The sequence below is a fragment of the Sebastes umbrosus genome, chromosome 13 (genome assembly GCF_015220745.1).
Source record: "Sebastes umbrosus isolate fSebUmb1 chromosome 13, fSebUmb1.pri, whole genome shotgun sequence".
Taxonomy (NCBI): Eukaryota; Metazoa; Chordata; class Actinopteri; order Perciformes; family Sebastidae; genus Sebastes; species Sebastes umbrosus.
The window spans coordinates 227943-254278 of NC_051281.1; the positions used below are offsets into that span (position 1 = coordinate 227943).

Here is a 26336-nt window from a genome sequence, read left to right on the forward strand (position 1 = left end):
TTTTGGGAAAACATAAAATTGTTGTTTCCTTCGGATTTCAGTGATGCCTGACTGCAACCTGAGTAATCTGCACGACGGTTGCTACGTGGTGAAGGAGGGCAGCACCACGCGTATCCATATCCCCATCACCGGAGTGCCCCTCCCCTACGCCACCTGGAAGAAAGGCGATGTGGTGCTCGGCGACACCGGCCGAATGTGCGTGGAGGCGTCTCAAGGCGTCACCACTCTGTTGATCAGAGACTGCCAGAGAGGAGATGCCGAGACCTACACCATCACCGTCACGAACAGCGCCGGCTGCAAGGACTGCAAGATCCAGCTGAAGGTGGTCGGCAAACCCGGCATCTGCACCGGACCCATCAAGTTTGAGGAGATCACCGCCGACGGCATCACCCTGGAGTGGGGGCCGCCCATAGATGATGGCGGTGCGGAGGTGTCCAACTACATTGTGGAGAAGAGGAGGACAACGCAAAACAAGTGGGCTACGGTGGCCTCAGCCATCCAGAAGACCACCCTGAGGGTGATCAGGCTCCACGATGGAGTAGAGTACATCTTCAGAGTGTTTGCTGAGAACAAGTACGGGATTGGAGAGTATCTGAGGTCTGACCCCGTCATCGCCCAGCATCCATTTAGTGAGTTTCACACTCCCAACTAATGCTAACATGTCTTTTATAGTTAATGTTAATCTCAAGTCTCAGTGTCTTCCAGTCAACTCTGGAGTCACAAAAATCAATTGGTTGGTGACAACAGGACGTAGGTGGTGACGACGGGACGTAGGTAGTGACAACAGGACGTAGGTGGTGACGACAACGGGAAGTAGGTGGTGATGACGGGACGTAGGTGGTGACAACTGGAAGTAGGTGGTGACGAAGGGACGTAGGTGGTGACAAGGGGACGTAGGCGGTGACGACGGGACGTAGGTGATGACAATGGGAAGTAGGTGGTGACGACGGGACGTAGGTGATGACAACGGGAAATAGGTGGTGACGACGGGAAGTAGGTGGTGACAACGGGACGTAGGCGCTGACGACAGATAATAGGTGGTGACAACAGGACGTAGATGGTGACGACAGATAATAGGTGGTGACGACGGGACGTAGGTAGTGACAACAGGACGTAGGTGTTGACGACGGGACGTAGGTGGTGAAAACGGGAAGTAGGTGGTGACGACGGGAAATAGGTGGTGACGACGGGAAGTAGGTGGTGACAACGGGACGTAGGCGCTGACGACAGATAATAGGTGGTGACAACAGGACGTAGGTGGTGACGACAGATAATAGGTGGTGACGACGGGACGTAGGTAGTGACAACAGGACGTAGGTGTTGACGACGGGACGTAGGTGGTGAAAACGGGAAGTAGGTGGTGACAACAGAACATAGGTGGTGATGACAGGACGTAGGTGGTGATGACAGGACGTAGGTGGTGACAACAGGACGTAGGTGGTGACAACAGGATGTAGGTGATGAAAGGATGTAGGCAATGATTACAGGACGTAGGAAATTACAACAAGATGTAGGTGGTGACAGGATGTAGGCGATGATTACAAGACGTAGGTGGTGACGACGGTACGTAGGCGGTGACGTAGGTGGTGACGTAGGCGGTGACGAAGACTTTCACGACTCTCTGTGGTTTGTTAATTTCTTTGTTAATTTCTCTGCTTCCTCCAGATGTGCCCGACGCGCCTGCTCCTCCAGAAATAGCGAGCATCCGCCACGAGTCAGCCATCTTGACTTGGGCTGATCCAAAGGACACCGGTGGCTCCCCGATTACTGGTAACAGACTGTGATGGATTATCAGTTTGTATCGTTGAGCGTGAGCTAAATAGCAAACCGCCATCTTCATGACCAACTGATTTTTTATGTTTTCTGCAGGATATCATGTGGAGTTTAAGGAGAGGAACAGTCTGATGTGGAAACGGGCCACTAAGACTCCTCTGAGGATAAAGGAATGCAGAGTCACTGGCCTCATAGAGGGACTAGAGTACGAGTTCAGGGTGATGGCCATGAACATGGCCGGCCTTGGAAGGCCGAGCAGGGTCACGGAGGCTGTGGTTGCCCTCGATCCTATTGGTGAGTTTTTGTTTGTCTTATTGTGAAAACGAAAATTCTTCTTTTGCAACTCTCCAGTTTTTATTACGATACAAAAATGTAATTTACTCTGTGTTCTGTTAGATCCTCCTGGTAAGCCTGAAGTGATCAGCGTCACCAGGACCATGGTCACTCTGATATGGACCGCTCCCAAGTACGACGGCGGCCACAAGCTGACCGGCTACATGGTGGAGAAGCTGGAGGCTGGTGGCAAGGCCTGGATGAAGGCCAATCACGTCAACATCCAGGGCTGTGCCTTCACCGTCACCGACCTGACGGACGGATCTCAGTATCAGTTCAGGATCAGGGCCAAGAACTCCGCCGGGGCTATCAGTGTTCCGTCAGAGCCGACCGAGCTTCTGACCTGCAAGGACGAGTACGGTAAGCTGAGTAGTAAACTAGTTTGGGGTAGTTAAAACATGTAAGTGAGTGTGGGTCCAATTATAATGTCTTCTGTCTTCTCTACAGAGCCTCCGACCATCACCATCGACCCCGACATGAAGGACGGTATATCAGTGAAGGCAGGAGACACCATCGTGATCTCAGCCTCCAAGATTTTGGGCAAACCTCCGCCCACTTCTGTGTGGTCGAAGGGAGGCCGTGAGTTGAAGAGCTCTGACGTCATCAGTATCACCAGCACCCCCACCTCCTCCACAGTGGCTATCAAGTACGCCAGCCGGAAGAACACCGGGGAGTACACCATCACCGCCAGCAACCCCTTCGGCATTAAAGAAGAACATGTGAAGGTGAAGGTCCTCGATGTGCCCGGACCTCCGGGCCCCGTCGAAGCCAGTAACATTTCAGCCGAGAAGTGCACTCTGACCTGGCTTCCACCAGAGGAGGACGGAGGCTTCTCTACCAAGTCCTACATCCTGGAGAAGAGAGAGACTAGCCGCCTTCAGTGGACCAAGCTGGCTGAAAACATCGTGGACTGCAGATACGTAGCCGGCAAACTGATCAAGGGCAACGAGTACATCTTCAGAGTGTGTGCTGTGAACCAGTTAGGCACTGGAGACTCGAGCCAGTCCGGTCCAGTGAAAATGGTCGACAGTTACCGTAAGTTTAAAATTTAATTCAATGGAAATATTAAAAATGTTCCAGATAACCATAGGATTATAAAAATGCCTTAAACTGGGTATACGCTGTACGATTTTAGCCCCTTTCTGGCCCGAATTTTGAGCCTTGCAACTCATTTAGAGCCGAATTTCAGCTTCATCAGGCGCCGTTTGCTGTGCAGTGTACGTCGGACGTTCATGAGGAAGTTCTGACATGTCAGAAATTTTGGTCGGCCGTCTACAGGCTCTCGCAGAGTTGAAGCAGAGCAGCCGATTCCCCGACGTCAGCGCCTTTTTCTCCTCCTTTTACAGTGATCAGAGCGTAGCTATCAAGATAAAAATGTACAATAGATATAGTAGAACGTAGCCAGCTTAACTCCAATTCTCTATTGTCCGCGTCTTCCATGACAGGATTCTCTGTCTCTAATCTCACGTTCCATCGTCCCCTCACTCGCGAACAAGACCCCAAGGTACTGGAACTCCTTCACTTGGGGTAAGGACTCATTCCCTATCCGGAGTAGGCAATCTACCGGTTTCCTGCTTTACCGCACCGTTGTGACGAAAAGAGAGCTGTGCCGGAAGGCATAGCTCTTGATCTACCGGTCAGTCTTCGTTCCTCCTCTCACCTATGGTCATGAGGGTTGGGTCAGGACCCAAAGAACTAGATCGCGGGTACAAGCGGACGAAATGTGTTTCCTCAGGAGGGTGGCTGGCGTCTCCCTTAGAGATAGGGTGAGAAGCTCAGTCATCCGTGAGGGACTCGGAGTAGAGCCGCTGCTCCTTTGCGTTCAAAGGAGCCAGCTGAGGTGGTTCGGGCATCTAGTGAGGATGCCCTCCCCCCCCGGGCGCCTCCATAGGGAGGTGTTCCAGGCACGACCAGCTGGGAGGAGGCCACGGGGAAGACCCAGGACTAGGTGGAGAGATCAGATCTCCACACTGGCCTGGGAACGCCTCGGGATCCCCCAGTCAGAGCTGGTTAATGTGGCCCGGGAAAGGGAAGTTTGGGGTCCCCTGCTGGAGCTGTTGCCCCCGCGACCCGACCCGGATAAGAGGTTGAAGATGAGTGAATGTGATGAGAGATGAGTGAGCAGACAGGATGGCACAGATGATCAAGGCACCACGTTCCTGCCTTGTTAGCATTGTGACCCATACAGACCTCTGCTAGCAAGCACTGTACCTGCCTCAGAGCTTTCAAACAAATCTTTATTGACAACTGTCGACGGGACCGTACATTGTGAGCAAATAAATCGAGAGCTTTGGCTTTACATCGCAAACGATCGACTTGTACAGTGGGAGTAGGAATTACACAACAACATATCTAAAATCGTACAGTTAATGCCCGGCTTTAAGGAGAATGATTTTAATAGGCATAACTGACCAAAATGTTCCTGCATACTTTGTTTCCCCAGGTCCACCTGGTCCACCCTCAATCCCAGAGATTGAGCTCATCAGTAGGAACGCTATCACCATTTCATGGAAGAGACCGGCGCAGGACGGGGGAAGTGACATAAGAGGATATTGTGTAGAGAGGAAAGAGAGGAGAGGAATGAGATGGGTGAGAGCCTCTAAGAGGACGGTCCCTGACCTCCGCTTTAAGGTGCAAGGCCTGAGTGAGGGAACAGAGTACGAGTTTAGAGTCACCGCTGAGAACAAGGCTGGATTCGGGGAGCCAAGTGAGCCATCGCAACCTGCGATGACCAAGGACATTGTGTGTAAGTAAAACTGGACTCGTCGCTTTATTCTGAATTACATTTTAAAACAGGAAAGTTCACATCAAGCACCCCCATTCACTTTTAAACTCCTGTTTTTCTTGTTTATTAGATCCACCTGGTCCTCCATCCAACGTCAGAATTACAGACACCACGAAAACCACAGCTTCCTTCGCCTGGGGCCGACCCCACTATGATGGTGGTCTTGAAGTCGATGGATATATTGTTGAGTACAAAAAGGAGGGGCATGATGACTGGGAGGTGGAGACACACTATCCACTGAAAGCTACTGAATACGTTATTGGTAAACTTCAAAAAGGAGGCAAATACCACTTCAGAGTCTCCGCTGTAAACTCTGAGGGAGTTGGCGAGCCAGCAGAGGTCGAGAAAGTGACTGAACTGGTGGACCAGGAGGCGCTGCCGGACTATGAGCTGGATGCTGAACTCAGGAGAACCCTGGTGGTCCGGTGTCGTGCTTCGATCCGCATGTTTGTTCCCATCAGGGGTCGTCCTGTTCCTGAAGTAACCTGGAGCAAAGATGACACCAATCTGAAAACACGAGCAAACATCGACACCACCGAGTCCTACACTCTGCTGGTTATTCCTGACTGCACCAGATACGATGCTGGAAAGTACAACCTGTGTCTTGAGAATGTTGCCGGAAAGAAGACCGGCTTTGTTAACGTGAAGGTTCTGGACACGCCCGGACCACCAGTCAACGTCAAGCCCAGAGAGATCACTAAGAACAGCATCACCCTCCAGTGGGAAATCCCCATAATCGACGGTGGTTCTAAGATTCACAACTACATTATTGAAAAGAGAGCGGCCACCAAGAAGGCCTACACAGTGCTTAGCACTACGTGGCAGAAGTGTTCCTACAAGTTTCAAGACCTTGAGGAAGGAGCTTACTACTACTTCCGTATCTCCGCTGAGAATGACCTGGGCGTAGGTGAGCCTGCTGAAAGCCCTCAGCCAATCAGGGCATCCCAGGCCCCCTCTACACCAGAGAACTTGTATGTCACAGACGTGACTAATGACAGTGCCAGCCTGGCGTGGACCAAACCCTTGCATGATGGTGGCAGCTTGATCACTGGATATGTTATTGAGGCCCAGAAGAAGGACACTGACCAGTGGGTCCATGTGACCACCATCAAGGCTCTGGACTACACCGTCACAGATCTGATTGAGGGCGCAGAATATACCTTCCGCATAATAGCTGTCAACGCATCAGGCAGGAGCGACCCACGTGAGAGCAGGCCTGCTGTTATCAAAGAGCAGACTTCCGCTCCTTCCTTTGACATGCGTGGCGTCTACCAGATGACGGTCATCGCCAAAGCAGGGGACCGTGTCAAGGTGGAGATTCCGGTGCTCGGCAAACCCAGACCTGTGGTTTCCTGGAAGAAGGGAGACATAGGGCTCAAGGAAACGCAAAGAATCAATGTCGAAACCACGGCAACATCAACTATCCTCAACATCAATGAGATCAAGAGGAAAGACGCAGGCCAGTATTCCATGACTGGAAAGAACATGCTGGGTACAGTGACAGAGACAATCACAGTCCTGGTCCACGACATTCCAGGTCCTCCCACCGGTCCCATAAAGCTGGACGAGGTGTCGTGTGATTATGTCCTTATGTCCTGGGAGGCACCAGAGCACGATGGAGGTGTTCCCATCAACAACTACATTGTTGAGATGCGGGAGACTATCGGTACTTCCTGGATGGAGTTGGCAGCCACAGTGATCCGCACCACATTCAAGGCAGCCCGACTCAACACTGGAATCCAATATCAGTTCCGCGTCAAGGCCCAGAACAGATATGGCATCGGACCGTGCATTGTCTCCGAGCCAGTGGTGGCCGCATATCCATTTGATGTGCCAGGCCAGCCGGGCATTCCTGCGGTCACGTCTTTCAACAAAGATGCGATGACTCTGAGCTGGAATGAGCCTTCCTCTGACGGAGGCAGCGCCATCCTCGGCTATCATGTGGACAGAAAAGAGAGAAACAGCATCCTGTGGCAGAGGGTCAGCAAAGCTCTCGTTGTCGGAAATATCTTCAAATCAACAGGCCTCGTTGATGGCATTGCGTACGAACACCGTGTCACTGCTGAAAACATGGCCGGTCTCAGCAAACCAAGCAAACCCTCTGAGCCTATGTATGCTTTGGACCCAGTCGACCAACCGGGCAGGCCCGTGGCACTGAACGTCACCAGACATGAGGTGACGGTGTCATGGACCAAACCAGAGGGAGATGGTGGATTTTCCATCACCGGATACACAGTAGAGAGGAGAGAGATGCCCAATGGACGCTGGCTCAAAGCCAACTTTAACAACATCCTAGAAACCATCTACACAGTCAGCGGTCTGATCGAAGATGCAACTTACGAATTCCGAGTGTTTGCTAGAAACTCAGCCGGTGCTGTTAGTGCTCCGTCCCAGCCTTCAGAGGCAATCACATGCAGAGATGACATCGAAGAGCCCAGGCTTGACGTCGACTCTTCGTATAGCAGCAATGTTGTCGTCATGGCAGGAGAGGTGTTCAAGCTGGAGGCCAATGTGACTGGCAGACCACTCCCATCTCTGGTGTGGACCAAGGAAGGAAAAGAGCTTGAGGATACAGCCAAGCTGGAGATAAAGACAACTGACTTCCACACCACTCTAATGAACAAAGATTCCCTGAGGAAGGATGGAGGTGCTTTTACTCTGACTGCAAGCAATCCCGGTGGCTTTGCCAAGTTCACGTTCAACGTCAAGGTGCTTGACAGACCTGGACCGCCGGACTCCCTCTCTGTTACCGACGTCACCGCTGAGAAATGTGTCCTTAACTGGCTCCATCCAACACATGATGGCGGTGCCAAGATTGAGTACTTTATCATTCAGAAGCGAGAGACCAGTAGGTTGGCGTGGACAAATGTGGCCACAGACCTTCAGGCTAACAGATTCAAGGTCACCAAGCTTCTGAAGGGCAATGAATACGTATTCAGAGTCATGGCTGTTAACAAGTATGGCGTGGGTGAGCCCCTGGAGTCTGAAGCGGTCATCTGTGCCAACCCCTATGTCCCCAGCGACCCACCAACGCAGCCCGAAGTCACCATCATTACCAGGGACTCCATGGTCGTCTGCTGGGAGCGCCCTGAACACGATGGAGGCAGCAGATTAAACACCTACATAATTGAGAGACGGGATAAGACTGGCCTGCGCTGGGTGAAATGCAACAAGAGGACTGTAACTGACCTGCGCTTCAAGGCCTCTGGCCTCACACCAGGACATGAGTATGAATTCAGAGTTTTTGCTGAGAATAATGCTGGTCTAAGCCAGCCTAGTCCTTCCAGTCCATTCTACAAAGCCGTAGACACCATCTTCCAGCCTGGACCTCCAGGGAACCCCAGAGTGCTGGACACAACCAAGTCTTCCATCACCCTCGCCTGGAACAAGCCCGTCTACGATGGTGGTTCTGAAATCACCGGTTACATTGTGGAGACCTGCCTGCCTGAGGAGGATGAGTGGACAATACACACTCCCAAGAAGGGATGGACAGCCACGTCCTTCACCATTACCAGCTTGAAGGAAAACCAAGATTACAAAGTAAACATTTGTGCCACTAATTGTGAGGGCGTGGGAGAGCCGGCTGCTGTTCCTGGAACCCCAAAGGCTGAAGACAGATTGCTTCCTCCAGAAATTGAACTTGGAGCAGAGCTTCGTAAGGTGGTCTGCATCAGAGCCTGTAGCACACTCAGACTCTTTGTTCCTATTAAAGGCAGACCAGTACCTGAAGTTAAATGGTCAAGAGAGCATGGAGAATCCCTGGACCGAGCTAACATTGAAATCACCTCATCGTTCACCACTCTCCAGGTAGAACATGTTGACAGGTTTGATGCAGGTAAATACCTGGTGACTGTAGAGAATGCCTCAGGAAGCAAGACAGCCTATGTTAACGTCAGGGTGCTAGATACTCCTGGAGCACCTCAGAATCTGTTTGTCAGGGAGGTCACTAAAGATTCAGTTTCCATTGTTTGGGATGCACCCCTCATCGATGGCGGCTCCAGAGTCCGCAGCTACATTGTGGAGAAGCGTGAGTCAACCAGAAAGGCCTATTCAACAGTCTGCGGCAGCTGCCACAAGTCTAGTTGGAAAGTCGGAGACCTGGAGGAGGGAAAGATGTACTTCTTTAGAATCCTGGCTGAGAACGAATATGGCATTGGACTCCCTACGGAGACTGTTGAACCAGTTAAAGCATCAGAGAAGCCTCTACCACCAGGCAAAGTGTCCCTTCTTGAAGTTACCAGCTCCAGCGTCGCACTAACTTGGGAAAAGCCTGACCATGATGGTGGCAGCAGAATCACAGGCTATATTGTTGAGATGCAGGGTAAAGGTAGTGAGAAGTGGATCCAGGTCATGGTGGTGAAGACCAATGTGGCTGTTGTAACTGGCCTTACACAGGGAGAGGAGTACATGTTCCGTATCTCAGCCGCCAACGAAAAGGGGGTTAGTGATCCACGTCCTCTCAGCATGCCTGTGGTGGCTAAAGACCTCGTCATCTCACCAACCTTCAAACTGGTTTTCAGCACGTTCAGTGTGCTAGCAGGAGATGATCTGAAGATGGATGTACCATATGATGCCTGTCCCAAGGCAACAGCAACTTGGCTCAAAGATGGCGTCGTTCTCAAGGAGACAACAAGAGTTAATGCTGAAGCCACAGACAAAAACCTTCTCTTGGTTATTAAAGAGGCTTGCAGAGATGATGTGGGCACATACACTATCAAACTGACCAATGCAGTTGGAGAGGCATCTACAGACATCAGTGTGGTTGTTCTAGACAAACCTGGTCCTCCAACCGGCCCAATCAAGCTGGATGAGGTCACTGCTGACAGCGTGGTCCTGTCCTGGAATCCACCAGAGTATGATGGCGGTTGCGCCATCAACAATTACATTGTTGAGAAGAGAGACACATCTACCACTAACTGGCAGATTGTGTCAGCTACAGTGGCCAGAACCACCATCAAGGCAGCTCGTCTGAAGACTGGAATCGAGTACCAGTTTAGGATTGCTGCAGAGAATAGATATGGCAAGTCCTCAGTCCTGCTCTCTGATAGCATTGTTGCTCAGTATCCGTTCGAAGTCCCTGGCTCGCCACGTTCTGTTGTGGTCCAGTCAGCCACTAAGGAGAGCATGGTGGTTGTGTGGGAGAAACCCAGCAGTGACGGTGGAAGCAAGATTCTTGGTTACCACTTGGAGCTCAAAGAGAAAAACAGCATAATGTGGGTGAAACAGAACAAACAACTCATCCCAGAGACCAGATTTAAGGTTGTTGCCCTCGAGGAGGGTATCGACTATGAGTTCAGAGTCTATGCCGAGAATATTGTTGGTCTCAGCAAAGCCAGCATACTGAGTGAAATGCAAGTGGCCAGAGATCCCTGTGACAGACCAGGAAAACCAGAGGCTGTCATTGTGACAAGACACCAAGTGACACTCAGATGGACCAAACCTGAGTATGATGGCGGCATCAAGATCACAGGCTACGTGGTTGAGAAGAAGGAGGGATCTGGCCGCTGGATGAAGGCCAGTTTCGCCAACGTTATTGAAACTGAATTTGTCGTCACCGGACTTACTGAAGATCAGATTTATGAGTTCCGTGTCATCGCCAGGAATTCAGCAAGTGTCTTCAGTGCGCCCTCTGATTCTACTGGAGCCATCACTGCTAGGGATGAGGTGGATCCGCCCAAGATTGACTTAGAAGCTAAATACTCCCAGGCTGTGGTAGTAAATGCTGGAGAGACATTCAGGCTCGAGGCTGCTTTCTATGGTAAGCCTGTGCCCACGGTACACTGGCTGAAGGAGGGCAAAGAGATTGCCGAAGCAGCACGCCTAGAGCTCAAGAACACAGACTTTACAGCTTGTCTAGTTGTTAAAGAAGCTATCCGTGTGGATGGAGGTCAGTACACTTTGCTGGTAAAGAATGTTGGAGGAGAGAAATCTGTTAACATTAACGTCAAGGTCCTGGACAGACCAGGTCCACCCGAAGGCCCTATCTCCATCTATGGGGTCACCAGTGAGAAATGCTCCATTGCCTGGAAATCTCCCCTGCAAGATGGAGGTAGCGATGTTTCCCATTACATCATTGAGAGGAGGGAAACCAGCCGACTAGTTTGGACTGTAGTTGAACAAAAGGTTCAGACACTGAACCTGAAGATCACAAAACTTCTTCCTGGTAATGAGTACATCTTCAGAGTGATTCCAGTCAATAAATACGGAGTTGGTGAGCCTTTGGAATCTGAGTCGATGATTGCCAAGAATCCATATGTCGCTCCCAACTCGCCAACAGAAGTAGAAGTCTCCACAATCACCAAAGACTCCATGGTGGTGACCTGGGAGAGACCAACTAATGACGGTGGCAGCCCTATCCACGGATACGTCGTTGAGAAACGTGACAAGGACGGTGTGAGATGGACCAGGTGCAACAAGCGCACAGTGAGTGAGCTGCGCTTCAGAGTGACAGGACTCCTAGAAAACCACAGCTATGAATTCAGAGTTGCTGCTGAAAATGCCGGAGGTGTTGGCACACCTAGTGCAGCAACAGTGTACTACAAAGCATTGGATCCCATCTTCAAAGCAGGCCCACCAAACAACCCCAAGGTGGTGGACACATCTAGGTCCACTGTTTCCCTGACATGGGGCAAACCCATCTATGATGGTGGCTGTGAGATTCAGGCTTACATTGTTGAGGCCTGCAATACTGCATCTGACGAGTGGTCTATGTGCACTCCTCCAACTGGAATCACAGACACCAAGTTTACGGTGAAAAGGCTTCTGGAGAAGCACGAATACCAATTCAGAGTGTGCGCCATTAACAAAGTTGGCGTTGGGGAGCATGCTGATATTCCAGGAAAAATTCTTATGGAGGAGAAACTCGAGGCTCCTGATCTTGACCTGGATAACGATATGAGAAAGATGATCAACATTAGAGCAGCAAGCACTCTCAGGCTGTATGTTCCTGTGAGAGGTCGTCCAGCTCCCGAGGTGAAATGGGGCAAGGCTGAGGGGGAGATTAAGGAAACTGCCATGATTGACAATACAGGCAGCTATGCTTTACTTGTCATTGAGAACGTTGACAGATTTGACACCGGCAAGTACACCCTGACTGCAGAGAACGCCAGCGGAGTGAAGTCAGTCTTCATCAGTGTCAGAGTCCTGGACTCACCTGGTGCACCGGCTAACTTCTTGGTGAAAGAGATCACCAAGAATTCTGTCAGTCTCACATGGGAGCCTCCAATCCTGGATGGCGGCTCAAAGATTAAGCATTACATTGTTGAGAAGCGTGAGAGCACCAGGAAAGTTTACTCTCCCATTACCACCTGCAACAAGATGTCATGGAAGGTTGAGCCTCTTCCAGAGGGTGGAATCTTCTTCTTCAGAGTCCTGGCTGAGAATGAATATGGTGTGGGTGCCCCTGCTAAAACTCTACAACCAATTAAGGTATCTGAGAAGCCTCAGCCACCTGGCAAAGTCAGTGTTGTTGACGTCACTAGTAGCACTGTAACTCTCGCCTGGGAGAAGCCTGAACACGATGGTGGCAGTAGGATCAGTTACTATGAAGTTGAACTTTCACCTAAGGACAGTGAGGTTTGGTCTGTGTGCGCTAGTGGGAAGGCACTGGAGACCGTAGTGTCAAATCTACTCAAGGGAGAGGAGTACCAGTTCAGAGTTAGTGCTGTAAATGACAAGGGCAAAAGTGACGCCAGACAACTGGTTCAAACAGTTGTAGCTAAGGACCTTGTGATCGAGCCTGCTGTTAGACCCCAAACGAGCACCTACAATGTCCAGGTGGGGTATGACCTCAAGATAGAGGTCCCAGTTGCCGGTCATCCAAAGCCAACCATCACTTGGACCAAGGATGGAGCGGCCCTTAAGCAGACCACCAGAGTCAATGTCACCAACGCAGCGCGTCACACCACTCTCTCCATAAAGGATGCTACCAAAGAGGACGGAGGCATGTACAGCATCAATGTCACCAGTCCCCTGGGTTCCAAGGATGCCACTATTGAGGTGATTACCCTGGACAAACCAGGCCCACCAACAGGACCTGTCAAATTGGAGGATGTCAGTGCTGAGAGTATGACTCTTAACTGGGAACCTCCTGCGTATACAGGTGGCTGCCCAATCTCCAACTATGTGGTTGAGAAGAGAGACACGACGACAACCAACTGGGTGGTCGTATCTGCCACCGTGGCCAGAACCACGCTGAAAGTGAGCAATCTGAAGACGGGCTCTGAATACCAGTTCAGAATCTATGCTGAGAATAGATATGGAAAGAGTTACGCAATTGATTCAGTGCCTGTTGTGGCACAGTATCCATTCCAGGAGCCCGGCCCACCAGGAACACCATTTGTGTCTTTATACTCTAAAGACTATATGATCGTTGAGTGGCACAAACCCCCATCCGATGGAGGCAGTGCCATTTTGGGCTACCATCTGGAGAGAAAGGAGAAGAATAGTATCCTCTGGACCAAGATCAACAAAATGCTCATCCAAGACTGCAGGTTCAAATCTACTCCTCTTGAGGAAGGCATTGAGTACGAGTACAGAGTCTATGCTGAGAATATAGTCGGCATTGGAAAATGCAGCAAAGTGTCTGAGGTTTATGTAGCCCGTGACCCATGTTATCCTCCTGGCCGTCCTGAGGCTGTGATTGTGTCCAGGCACTCAGTAAAGCTGAGGTGGACCCCTCCAGAGTATGACGGTGGAAGCTTAATCACTGGCTATGTAGTGGAGAAACGTGACCTTCCCGAAGGAAAGTGGATGAAGGCCAGCTTTGCAAACGTCATTGAACTTGAATTCACAGTAACTGGCTTGACAGAAGACAGTAAATATGATTTCAGAGTAATTGCGAGGAATGCAGCCGGTGCTGTCAGCAAGCCCTCCGAGAGCACAGGATCCGTCACAGCCAGGGATGAAGTTGAGACACCCAAGTGTGAGACGGATCCTATATACAACCAGACCATTGTTGTCAATGCTGGAGACACTTTCAGTCTGGAGGCCAGTGTGGAAGGAAAGCCCATCCCCTCAGCCCAGTGGTTCAAGGGAAATGTTGAAGTTGAAAACTCGGCAAGAGCTGAAATCAAAAACACAGATTTTAAGCCTTTGCTCGTTGTGAAGGATGCCATCAGAGTGGATGGTGGACAGTACACACTGGTTCTGACTAATGTGGCGGGATCTAAGACCGTCCCGTTCAGTGTGAAGGTCCTGGACAGACCAGGCCCCTCAGAGGGACCTCTTACCGTTAGCAATGTCACTGAGGAGAAGTGCTCACTGTCATGGCTGCCCCCCAGGCATGACGGAGGAGCTAGCATTTCTCACTACGTCATTCAGAAGAGAGAAACCAGCCGCCTGGCATGGACCGTTGTCTCTGGTGACTGTGGAGCTACCATGTTCAAGGTTACCAAACTGTTGAAGGGTAATGAGTACATCTTCAGAGTCATGGCTGTCAACAAATACGACATGGGCGAGCCTCTTGAATCAGTGCCAGTTATCATGAGAAATCCATTCGTAACCCCTGGCTCACCTCAGGAGCTTGAGATCACTAACATCACCAGGGACTCCATGACTGTCTGCTGGAACCGCCCCGAGACCACCGGAGGCAGTGAGATCGCTGGTTACATCGTTGAGAAGAGAGACCGAGCCGGAATAAGGTGGACCAAGTGCAACAAACGTAGAGTGACGGACTTGCGTTTCAGAGTAACAGGACTGACTGAGGACCATGAATACGAATTCAGGGTATCAGCTGAAAATGTAGCTGGAGTGGGTCAGCCAAGCCCAGCTACTCCCTACCTCAAAGCCTGTGACCCTATGTTTGAACCAGGCTGTCCCTCCAATGCCCATGTGGTCAACATAACTAAAGATACCGTCAGTCTGTCCTGGCACCGGCCTATCTATGATGGTGGTTGTGAGATTCAAGGATACGCTGTAGAAATTACTAAAGCTGATGAGGAGGAATGGAGCATATGCACCCCACCTTCCGGAGTTAATGCCACCAAGTTTACCATCACCAAGTTGACAGAGCACCAGGAATACAAGGTGCGCATATGTGCCATCAATAAACTGGGTGTTGGTGAGCCCACCGAGATCGAGGGAGTCGTGAAACCTTTGGATAAGCTTGATCCCCCAGAGATGATTCTGGATTCAGAGCTCAGGAAGGGAATAGTTGTCCGCGCAGGAGGCTCGATGAAAATCTGCATTCCATTCAAGGGCCATCCTACTCCTGAGATCAGCTGGGCCAAGGAGGGTGGAGTACTGCCCTTTAAAGCTCAGATAGACACTGGTGACGAATACACACAGCTCTCCGTCGACATCTGTGACAAATACGATGCTGGAAAATACATCCTCAACTTGGAAAATAGCGCCGGCACCAAATCAGCCTTTGTCTCTGTTAAAGTTCTGGACACTCCCGGGGCCCCTCTGAATCTGACAGTGAAAGACATCAAGAGGGAAAGTGTCACTCTGACCTGGGAGCCTCCTCTTATCGATGGTGGTGCAAGAATCACGAATTACCTAGTGGAAAAGCGTGAGTCTACCAGGATAGTTTACTCTAATGTGGACAACAAGTGCACAAAGACAAGTTACCGTATTACAGGCCTCACTGAGGGAACTATCTACTACTTCAGAGTCTTAGCAGAGAACGAGTTTGGCGTGGGACAGCCAGCTGAGATGGAAGACTCAGTTAAGACCTCTGAGCCTCCTCTACCAGTGGGTAAGGTCACTTTGACTGAAGTTACCAAAACCTCTGCCTCCTTCTCCTGGGAGAAGCCAGTCCACGATGGAGGAAGCAGGATCATGGGCTACTACATTGAGATGCAGCCGGTGGGTTCAGAGGAATGGGTGGTGGCCGCCACAACCAAAACCTGCGAGGGCACCGTCACAGGCCTAAGTAAAGGCCATGAGTATCTGTTCAGAGTGTCGGCTTTCAATGAGAAGGGCAGGAGTGACCCCAGGCCTCTGGCTGCACCGGTCACTGCTAAAGATGTAACTATTTTGCCCGGATTCAAGATGAAATTCAACACCTGCAGTTTACAGCAGGGTGAGGATCTGAAGCTTGATATTCCAGTGATTGGACGCCCTGTTCCCAAGGTTGAATGGAAGAAGGATGGGCATGCTCTTAAGGAGACAACAAGACTAAATGTATCCAGCACACCATCATCTACGAAGCTGTGCATCAAGGATGCAAATAAGGAAGACTCTGGGAAATACACCATCACAGCCACCAGTGGTGTCGGAGCAGCCACGGAGGAGATCACTGTCATTATTCTTGAAAAGCCTGGCCCACCCACAGGCCCTATCAAGATCGAGGAGGTGAGCTCTAATTATGTCAATCTCTCCTGGGAGCCACCAGAGTACACCGGAGGCTGTCAGATCAACAACTACATCGTGGAGAAGAGAGATACCACCACAACAGCGTGGCAGATCGTGTCTGCTACCATTGCCAGGACGACCATCAAAGTCACCAACTTGAAAACCGGAACTGAGTATCAATTCAGAGTTTCTGCTGAGAATAGATATGGAAAGAGTTCTGCCATTGTTTCTTCGAACGTTATCGCTCAGTATCCGTTCAGTGAGCCTGCTGCCCCGGGAACACCAGCTGTTTCTGCCGCAACTAAGGAAAGCATGGTCGTTGAGTGGAAACCTCCCACCAACAACGGAGGCAGCCCCATCATAGGCTATCACCTCGACAGAAAGGAGAAGAACAGCCTCCTGTGGACTAAACTCAACAAGCTTCTAATCCCAGATACACGTTTCAAGACTACAGAGCTGGAAGAAGGCATCGAGTATGAATTCAGAGTTTATGCTGAAAACATCGCTGGACTCAGCCCAGCTAGCAAGGTCTCTGAGAGCACAGTAGCCAGGGACCCCTGTGACCCACCAGGAACTCCCGAGGCCATTGATATCACCAGAAATCATGTGACGCTTCAGTGGACCAAGCCTCAGTATGACGGAGGTGCTCCAATCACTGGCTATCTGATCGAGAGGAAGAAACATCCAGATACCCGCTGGATGAAGGCCAGCTTCACCAACATCATCGGTACCCAGTTCACACTCACCGGCCTGACTGAGGACTGCGTTTACGAGTACAGAGTCATTGCCAGGAATGCTGCTGGCATTTCCAGCCGTCCTTCTCAGGGCACAGGAGAAATTACTGCCAAAGATGAAATTGTGGCTCCAGAGGCCACCCTGGATTCTAAATTCAAGGATCTGACTATTGTTAGTGCTGGCGAGACATTCGTCATTGATGCCGACTACACTGGCAAGCCACTGCCCGAAGTCATTTGGCTGAAGGACGGAAAGGAGATTGACAAAGCCACGCCGAGAATGGAGGTCAAGACTACACTCACAGGTACCACCTTGACAGTCAAGGATTGCATCAGAGTGGATGGTGGCCACTTTTACCTCAAACTTGTCAATGTTGGGGGAGTCAAGATGATCCCAGTGAATGTTAAAGTTCTGGATAGACCCGGTCCTCCAGATGGCCCTCTAGAAGTCAAAGGGGTCACATCTGAGAAATGTTACCTGCACTGGAATCATCCCTCGCATGACGGCGGAGCCAGCATCTCTCATTACATCATTGAGAAGAGAGAGACCAGTCGTTTGTCGTGGACCATAGTTGAGCCCAAGATCCAGGCCATCAGCTACAAGGTCACAAAACTGCTGCCTGGCAATGAATACATCTTCAGAGTTACTGCTGTGAATAAATATGGCGTTGGTGAGCCTTTGGAATCTGAGCCCGTTATTGCTCGTAACCCTTTCACCACTCCCAGTGCCCCCTCCATCCCGGAGCCTAGCGCTATCACCAGGGACTCCATAGTGCTTACGTGGGAGAGGCCAGAGCATAATGGAGGAGCTGAGATTGAAGGATATGTCCTTGAAAAACGTGATAAGGAGGGCATCAGATGGACTAAGTGCAACAAGAAGAGACTGAGTGACCTGAGATTCAGATGCGCTGGCCTCACAGATGGCCACTATTATGAATTCAGGATCTCAGCTGAAAATGCAGCTGGTGTGGGGAAGCCTAGTGAAGCGTCTGAATACATCAAAGCCTGTGATGCCATTTATCCACCAGGAGCTCCAAATAACCCCAAAGTCACCGGCCATTCGAGCACCACAGTCTCTCTGACCTGGTCCAGGCCTATCTACGATGGTGGAGCACAGATCAGCGGATATGTTGTTGAAAGGAAGGAGGCAGCAGATGATGAATGGATCACTTCCACGCCACACAGTGGTGTTCAGGCCACTCACTACACCGTAAAGCATCTGAAGGAGAATGCAGAGTACAACTTCCGCATCTGTGCCATTAACTGCGAGGGCGTAGGAGATCATGTGGACCTACCTGGTTCTGTGATCGCTGCAGAGAGGCTGGAGGCTCCTGAAATTGAACTAGATGCTGATTTGAGGAAGATGGTCAATGTCCGTGCCACCGCCAACTTGCGTCTGTTTGTGACAATCAGGGGAAAGCCTGAGCCTGAGGTCAGATGGTCAAAGGCTGACGGCACTTTGAATGAGCGTGCCCAGATTGAAGTCACAAGCTCTTACACAATGCTGGTGATTGAGAATGTCGATAGATTCGACACTGGCAAATATGTGCTGACCCTTGAGAACCTCAGCGGTTCTAAGTCAGCCTTCATCAATGTCAGAGTTCTGGACTCCCCCAGCGCTCCGACCAACCTCGGGGTCAAGGATGTGAAGAGATCTTCTGTCTCTCTCTCGTGGGAGCCTCCTCTCATCGATGGCGGGGCTAAGATATCACACTACATTGTGGAGAAGAGAGAACAGAAGAGAATGGCTTTCACCAGTGTTTGCACCAACTGTGTGAGGAACTCGTACATTATTTCTGACCTGCAGGGGGGAGGCCGTTACTATTTCCGCGTGTTGGCTGTGAATGAGCTGGGAGTAGGTCTGCCTGCCTCCACAGATCAAGTCAAGGTGGCTGAGGCTCCTTTGCCTCCTGGCAAGGTTGTCCTGGTCGACGTGACTCGTCATACCGTCTCTCTTGCCTGGGAGAAGCCTGATCATGATGGAGGCAGCAAGATTACAAACTTTATTGTGGAGATGCAGCCCAAGGGAGATGACAAATGGACCGTGTGCAGTGAAGTGAAAGCACTGGAAGCTACTATTGGTGGACTCATAACGGGAGAGGAATACTCCTTCAGGGTGACTGCTGTGAATGATAAGGGCAGGAGTGATGCCAAGGCTCTGGCTAACCCTGTGGCGGTGAAGGACATCACGATGGAGCCCATCATCAGCCTGGTGTACGACACATACAGTATAAAAGCAGGAGATGACCTAAAGATTGATGTTCCCTTCAGAGGCAGACCTCATCCCGAGGTGTCCTGGAAGAAGGATGGCCAGGTGCTTAAACAAACAACCAGGGTGAATGTCCTTACTTCCAAGACCTCATCCAAGATTGTCATCAAGGATGCAACCAAGGACGATGTCGGGAAGTATGTGATCACTCTGACAAACTCAGTTGGCACCAAGACGGCTGAAATTTCTGTTATAATCCTGGACAAACCTGGCCCACCCAGCAACATTAAGATGGATGAGGTGAGCGCTGACTTCATCGCTCTGTCTTGGGATTCTCCAGTCTATGACGGTGGATGCCAAATCAACAACTACGTGGTGGAGAAGAGAGACACTACCACAACCTCGTGGCAGATTGTCTCAGCCACAGTAGCCAGGACATCAATCAAGGTGTCTCGTCTCACTCAGGGAACAGAGTATCAGTTCCGTATTGCAGCTGAGAACCGTTATGGCAAGAGTTCTTCCATTGACTCTACTCCTGTTGTTGCTCAGTATCCCTTCGAGCCTCCTGGCCCTCCTACCAATGTCCATGTTTCCCATGCTACCAAGTATGGCATGCTTGTGGTGTGGGGCAGACCAGCCAGTGATGGTGGCAGCCCTGTAATTGGTTATCACATTGAATCTAAAGAGCACAGCAGCATCCTATGGACCAAGGTCAACAGAGGTCTGCTGGCTGAGAACCAGTTTAAGATGACAGGCATTGAAGAAGGCCTGCAGTATCAGTTCAGAGTCTACGCTGAGAATATTGCTGGAATTGGTCCATGCACTAAGGCCAGCGACCCCGTGGCAGCCAGGGATCCATGTGAATCTCCGCATAACCTTAGAGTCACCAACATTACCAGGACCTCAGTTTCCCTCTTTTGGGAGAAGCCAGAGTATGATGCCGGAGTAAAGATAACTGGCTATATCGTGGAGCGGATGGAACTTCCCAATGGCCGCTGGCTGAAATGCAATTTTACCAACCTGCAAGACACCTACTTTGATGTCACAGGCCTCACAGAAGATGTCCAATATGACTTCCATGTCATTGCTAAGAATTCTGCAGAGTTGTTGAGTGCTCCTTCAGAGAGCACTGGTCCCGTCACAGTCAAGGATGATGTAGACCCTCCCACTATTATCCTGGAAGATAAGCTCAGACAGCTGGTTGTCGTTAAGGCTGGAGAGGTCTTCCGAATTGATGCTGAAATTACAGGCCGTCCACTCCCAGTTGTCTCCTGGTTTAAGGATGGAAAGGAGATTGAGGCCAAGGCCAGGTGTGAAATCACCTCCACCAACTTCGCAACCACTTTGATCGTCAGAGACGCTATCAGGAGGGACTCTGGCCAGTATGTCCTGACCTTGCACAATGTGGCAGGAACCAGGTCTGTGGCTATCAACTGTAAAGTTCTGGACCGGCCTGGACCTTCCTCAGGACCATTGGCGGTGTCTGGCCTCACAGCCGAGAAATGCACCATAACGTGGGGACCCCCTCAGGAGAACGGCGGTGCTGAAATCATGCACTACATTGTCGAGAAACGCGAGACCAGTCGCCTCGCCTGGACTCTCGTCTATGGTGACATGAAGGCGACCACCTGTAAAGTGACCAAGCTGCTCAAAGGAAATGAGTACATCTTTAGAGTCAGGGGAGTCAACAAATATGGGGATGGTGAGGCCCTGGAGAGTGAGCCAGCAAAGGCCATGGATCCGTTCACTGTGTCTGCAACTCCCACTAATGTTCAGGTCACTTCAGTTACTGGTGAGGCAATGACCATCTGTTGGGAAAGACCAGTTTCTGATGGTGGCAGCAGTATCGCCGGCTATGTCATTGAAAAGCGAGAGAAGACTGGCCTTCGCTGGTGCCGCGTCAACAAGAAACCCGTTTATGACCTCAGAGTCAAAGCCTCGCGCCTTCGTCAGGGCTGTGAGTACGAGTACAGAGTGTTTGCAGAGAACTCTGCTGGCCTCAGTGCTCCCAGCAACCCTTGCGCACTCGTAAAGGCTGAAGACCCACTGTTCCTGCCTTCACCTCCTGCTAAGCCTAAGATCATCGACTCTACAAAGACCACGGTCACCCTGTCGTGGAATAAGCCCCTATTTGACGGTGGATCACCTGTGACTGGTTACAGAGTCAAATACAGGAATACTGCAGATGATGAATGGATGGTTGGAGTCCAGAATACCAAGAACACAGAGTTTACAGTGGTGGGATTGACACCTGGGGTCGAATATGTGTTTGTTGTCAAGTCCATTAACAAGATTGGAGCCAGTGAGCCCAGTCCTGAATCAGACAAGCAGGTGGCCAAAGAAAAAGTGGAGGAGCCAGTCTTTGATATCAGCAATGAGATGAGGAAGACTCTTATTGTGAAGGATGGGAGCTCATTCACCATGACAGTACCCTTCAGAGGCAAACCCATCCCCGCCGTCAGTTGGACTAAGCCCGACATCGACCTTAGAGTTCGTGCTGTCATTGACACCACAGACACCTTCACCTCCATCACCTTAGAGAAGGCAACTCGCAACGACTCTGGCAAATACACCATCACCTTGTCCAGTGTAGCAGGAACCTCCTCCTTGACACTCGTCGTCAGAGTCTTGGATTCCCCCGGACCTCCTGCCCATGTAGAGGTCAAGGACGTGTCCAGGACCTCTGCTTCTGTAACCTGGGACACTCCTGAGAATGAGGGAGGAGGACCAGTCAAGAACTACCTTGTTGATATCCGTGAGGCCAGCAAAAAAGGCTGGACCAGGTTGACTGACACATGCCACAGACTGACTCACAAGGTGACCGACCTGCAGGAGGGAGGAGTCTACTACTTCAGAGTGACAGGCGAGAACGAGTACGGCGTTGGTGTTTCTGCTGAGACCAAAGAAGGAACCAAGATCACAGGTATTGAATCTTAAGTCGGTAACATTATAGATTCTTATTGTTATGAAAAAGATAATACCAGATTATTTAAATTAAACACGTGATGTCCTCTTTTCTCCAGAAAAACCAAGCCCACCACCGAAGCTGGGTGTGACTGATGTGACCAAGGAGAGTGTGTCTTTGGCCTGGGCCAAACCAGATCACGACGGAGGCAGCAGAATTACCGGGTACCTGTTGGAAGCTCTGGAGAATGGCCAGGAGAAATGGGTTAAGTGTGGTGTGACCAAGTTCGTCCACTTCACAGTGTCTGGTCTGAGGGAGAACGCTGAGTACTTCTTCAGAGTCAGAGCAGAGAACCACGCTGGCTTCAGTGATGTTATCGAAATGCTCACCCCAGTGGTGGTCAAAGACCAGCTCGGTAAGTTACAGATCAGAATGATCAGATTCAACAATGTGATTAGTAAAGACTAAGAAATGCAAACAACAGAATAAACCAACATCCATTACTTGTAATTAGGGATGCACCGATACCACTTTTTTCAGACCGAGTACAAGTACAAGTACTTACATTTTGGTACTCGCCGATATCGAATACCGATACGAGTACTTCTCTGTGCCTAAAGACCCTCGTTAACAGCCAGCTGGAGGGTGTGAGCGACACACGGCAGGCTGGGGAGTCCCGCAAACGAGGCGGTGTGCCGCGACCGGCTCTAAGTCGGCTTGGGGCTCGGCCCAAGTAAAAGGCGCCAGGGGTCTGCGGTGATGTCGGCAACCCACCCGACCCGTCTTGAAACACGGACCAAGGAGTCTTACGCTCACCCGAGTCAGAGGGTGCAAGCAAAACCCTATGGCGCAATGAAAGTGAGAGCCGGCGCGCGCCAGCTGAGGTGGGATCCCGGCCAAGCAGGGTCGGGCGCACCACCGGCCGGGAGGTTGAGCGTGAGGACCCGAAAGATGGTGACGAGAGGTTAATGTCACGCCGCCGTAAAGTACTATCGGTACCGTTGTATCGGAGCCGTTTTGCGATTACGAGTACATGAGCACAGTATCGGACTGATCGGTGCATCCCTACTTGTAATTATTTCATATAACCAGGAAATAACAAAGTCAAATTAAACAAAGTTACACCCAGTTTCCCTTGCTATAACTCTTTGTTACGTTTTTGCTCCAGAACCTCCTGAGATCAACATGAAGGACTTCCCCCACAATGCAGTGTATGTTAGAGCCGGCTCCAGCCTCAAGTGTGAGATCCCACTGACGGGCCAGCCTATGCCTAAAGTCTCCCTGTGCAAGGACAACGTGCTGCTCAAGTCAACCATGAGGTTCAACTCTGAAGTCACCCCTGACAGCATCAAGATCACTTTGCGCGAGAGCATTGCCGGAGACTCGGGACGCTACGACATCACCGCCTCCAACTCCAGTGGAACCACCAAATCCTTTATAAATATTATGGTTCTGGACCGCCCCAGTGCCCCAGTTGGACCCGTGGAGCTGTTTGATGTCTCAGAGGACAGCGTGAGCCTGAATTGGTTCCCACCGGCGTATGAAGGTGGCAGCGCCATCACCAACTACATCATCCAGAAGAGAGAGACCACCACAGCCAACTGGATAGATGTGTCTTCTTCTGTGGCCCGCTGCACCATGAAGATCATGAAGCTGACCACCGGCCTGGAGTACCAGTTCAGAATCAGGGCTGAGAACAGATATGGAATCAGCGAGCACATTGACTCACCAACTGTCGCTGTCAACCTTCCTTACAGTAAGTGGTTTTTGTTTTGCTTCCCTCTTTTATCTATTTTTTCTACTGTTTTTCACGATGTTAACACCCTTCAACTCTGACTCTTACCCTCCAGCTATTCCTGAAGCTCCATCAACTCCAGAGATCAGTGCTGTCACCAGGGAGACCATCACCGTAGCCTGGAAGGAGCCTAAGTCAGATGGCGGCAGCCATGTGTTTGGCTACCATCTCCAGATGAAAGACAGGAACAGCCTCCTTTGGCAGAGAGTCAACAAAATGGTGATCCGCGCTACGCACTTCAAGGTCTCCAACATCAATGCTGGACTTATTTATGAGTTCAAAGTGGCAGCAGAGAACGCTGCTGGAATCAGTGCCTTCAGCCAGGTGTCTGATGCAGTGCTGGCTATTGATGCCTGCGGTGAGTGGAATGTCAAAACCTTTCTGTAAAAGTCAATGAAATCAGCAACATTTATCCTATAATGAGTTCTCACTGTCTGTTCCCTACAGAGCCACCCATCAACTTGCATATAAATGACATCACCAAGCACTCCATTAGCCTGGTCTGGGAGAAGCCCAACTTCGACGGCGGTTCCCCGATCACCGGTTACTTAATTGAGAAGAAAGAGACCGTCGGTGCCAGGTGGTCCAAGACCAACCTCACCAACGTCACGGACACCCGCTACACTGTGACTGGCCTGACCCAGGACGAGACGTACGAGTTCAGAGTAATGGCCAAGAACGCCGTCGGCTCAGTGAGCAACCCGTCCGTGACCGCTGGACCAGCCACATGCGTGGACACCTACGGTGAGTCTCTTTTGGTTTTGGCTTTTGGACAGGATATGGCGTTTTTTGTGAAACTGGAAATCACATTTTGAAATACACTATCACATATGATGGATCAGAATTTGATGCCTGTTTGTTTGGTTTATATATCCAGGTGCCCCAGATATTGAAATACCTCAAGAGTACTTCAGCGAGGTCAAGTACATGGCTGAATCTAACGTGGAGCTCAAGTTTAACATCACAGCCAAACCTGCTCCCACTATTGAGTGGTTTAAGGACGGCAGAGAGCTCGAGCCTACCAACCAGCTCTCTTTCAAACACACATTCGAGTCCACCAGTGTGTTCCTGAAGGACACCACTCGTCTGAATTCTGGAACCTACGAGGTCAAGGTGAAGAACTCCCTGGGATCTGCGTGCGCCATCGTCAGGCTGCTCATTCAAGGTATTCAGATATTATTTTAAAACATGTCAGGGATTTTGCCTTGCATATTATCTTGTATACAGTAATAGACCCTCACGTTCATGATTGTGTCGTCCCTCTATCCAGACAAGCCAGGCCCCCCCGCTGGAGAGATTCAGTTTAAGAAGGTGACGGCCGACAACATCACCATCATGTGGTCCCCGTCTGCTGATGAGGGTGGTGCCATGGTAACGCATTATATTGTGGAAAAGAGGGAGACCAGGAGGGTCATGTGGTCCATCGTCTCAGAGAAACTGGTCGACTGCATTATCAACGTGCCCAGGCTCATCCAGGGCAACGAGTACATATTCAGAGTCCGTGGAGTCAACAAGTACGGCATCGGAGACCCGCTGGAGTCTGAACCTATAATCGCCAAGAACTCATTTGGTAAGCAAACGGAATAAACTCACCGTCATTCACCACAACTACTGACTCAGTCTAGCCTTCATCTAACCTGATCATTTTGATTTCGTACAGTTGCTCCTAGCGAGCCATCCAAGCCTAAAGTGACAATTATCACCAAGGCCACCATGACAGTGGTTTGGGAAAGACCAGCATTGGATGGAGGCAGTGACCTCGACGGCTACTACCTGGAGAAGAGGGAGAAGAAGAGTCTGCAGTGGTTTAAGGTTTGTTTGCTGACCTATCTTTACAAATTTAGTACCTAAGTGTAGAAGAAGTGGCTTGTTTAAGCATCATAACGTCCATTCTTTGGCCAGGTGGTGAAGGGCACCATCAGGGACACTAGACAGAAAGTCACCAACCTGGTGGAGAACAGCGAGTACCAGTACAGAGTTTGTGCCGTCAACAAGGCCGGAGCAGGAAACTACTCCGAGGCTTCTGAGCTCTACAAGGCCTACGACCCTATCGGTATGCTTTTAATTATCACTTAGCATCACCGTGTTATCGTTAAGGTTTTCACATGGAACCACTGACAACAGTCACGCTGTTTTGTCTTCTCCAGATCTGCCCGGTGAGCCATCCAAGCTGTGTGTGGTTGACTCCACGAAGACCTCCATCACCCTCGGCTGGGAGAAGCCCGTCTATGACGGCGGCAGTGAAGTCACTCACTACTTGTTAGAACTGATGAACACAGAGGAAAAGGAATGGGTGACCGTCAACCCTCAGGTCAAGACCTGCGAGTATGTGGTGTCTCACCTCAAACCTGGAACCTATTACTTCTTCAGAGTCTCCGCTGTCAACTGCAAGGGCAAAGGAGAAGACATCAAAATGTACCAGCCTGTGCAAGCCAAAGATATCTTGGGTTTGTATTCATATAGATCCCTCTATGATATTGACACAGGTCATAAGTCTTGTTTAT

The 26336-nt window shown here is 50.5% G+C and overlaps 1 protein-coding gene across 1 annotated transcript in view; it reads left to right on the forward strand.

Annotated features, from left to right (window-relative positions):
* Positions 1–26336, forward strand: part of ttn.2 (titin, tandem duplicate 2) — a 229072-nt gene that overhangs the window by 175553 nt on the left and 27183 nt on the right. The window contains 16 exon segments of the mRNA XM_037790082.1: positions 42–629; positions 1666–1770; positions 1870–2067; positions 2170–2466; positions 2554–3141; positions 4550–4852; positions 4962–22055; positions 22156–22452; positions 23206–23793; positions 23888–24190; positions 24280–24576; positions 24710–24997; positions 25103–25402; positions 25493–25644; positions 25735–25885; positions 25980–26279. Coding sequence (XP_037646010.1) covers positions 42–629; positions 1666–1770; positions 1870–2067; positions 2170–2466; positions 2554–3141; positions 4550–4852; positions 4962–22055; positions 22156–22452; positions 23206–23793; positions 23888–24190; positions 24280–24576; positions 24710–24997; positions 25103–25402; positions 25493–25644; positions 25735–25885; positions 25980–26279 — 21849 coding nt within the window.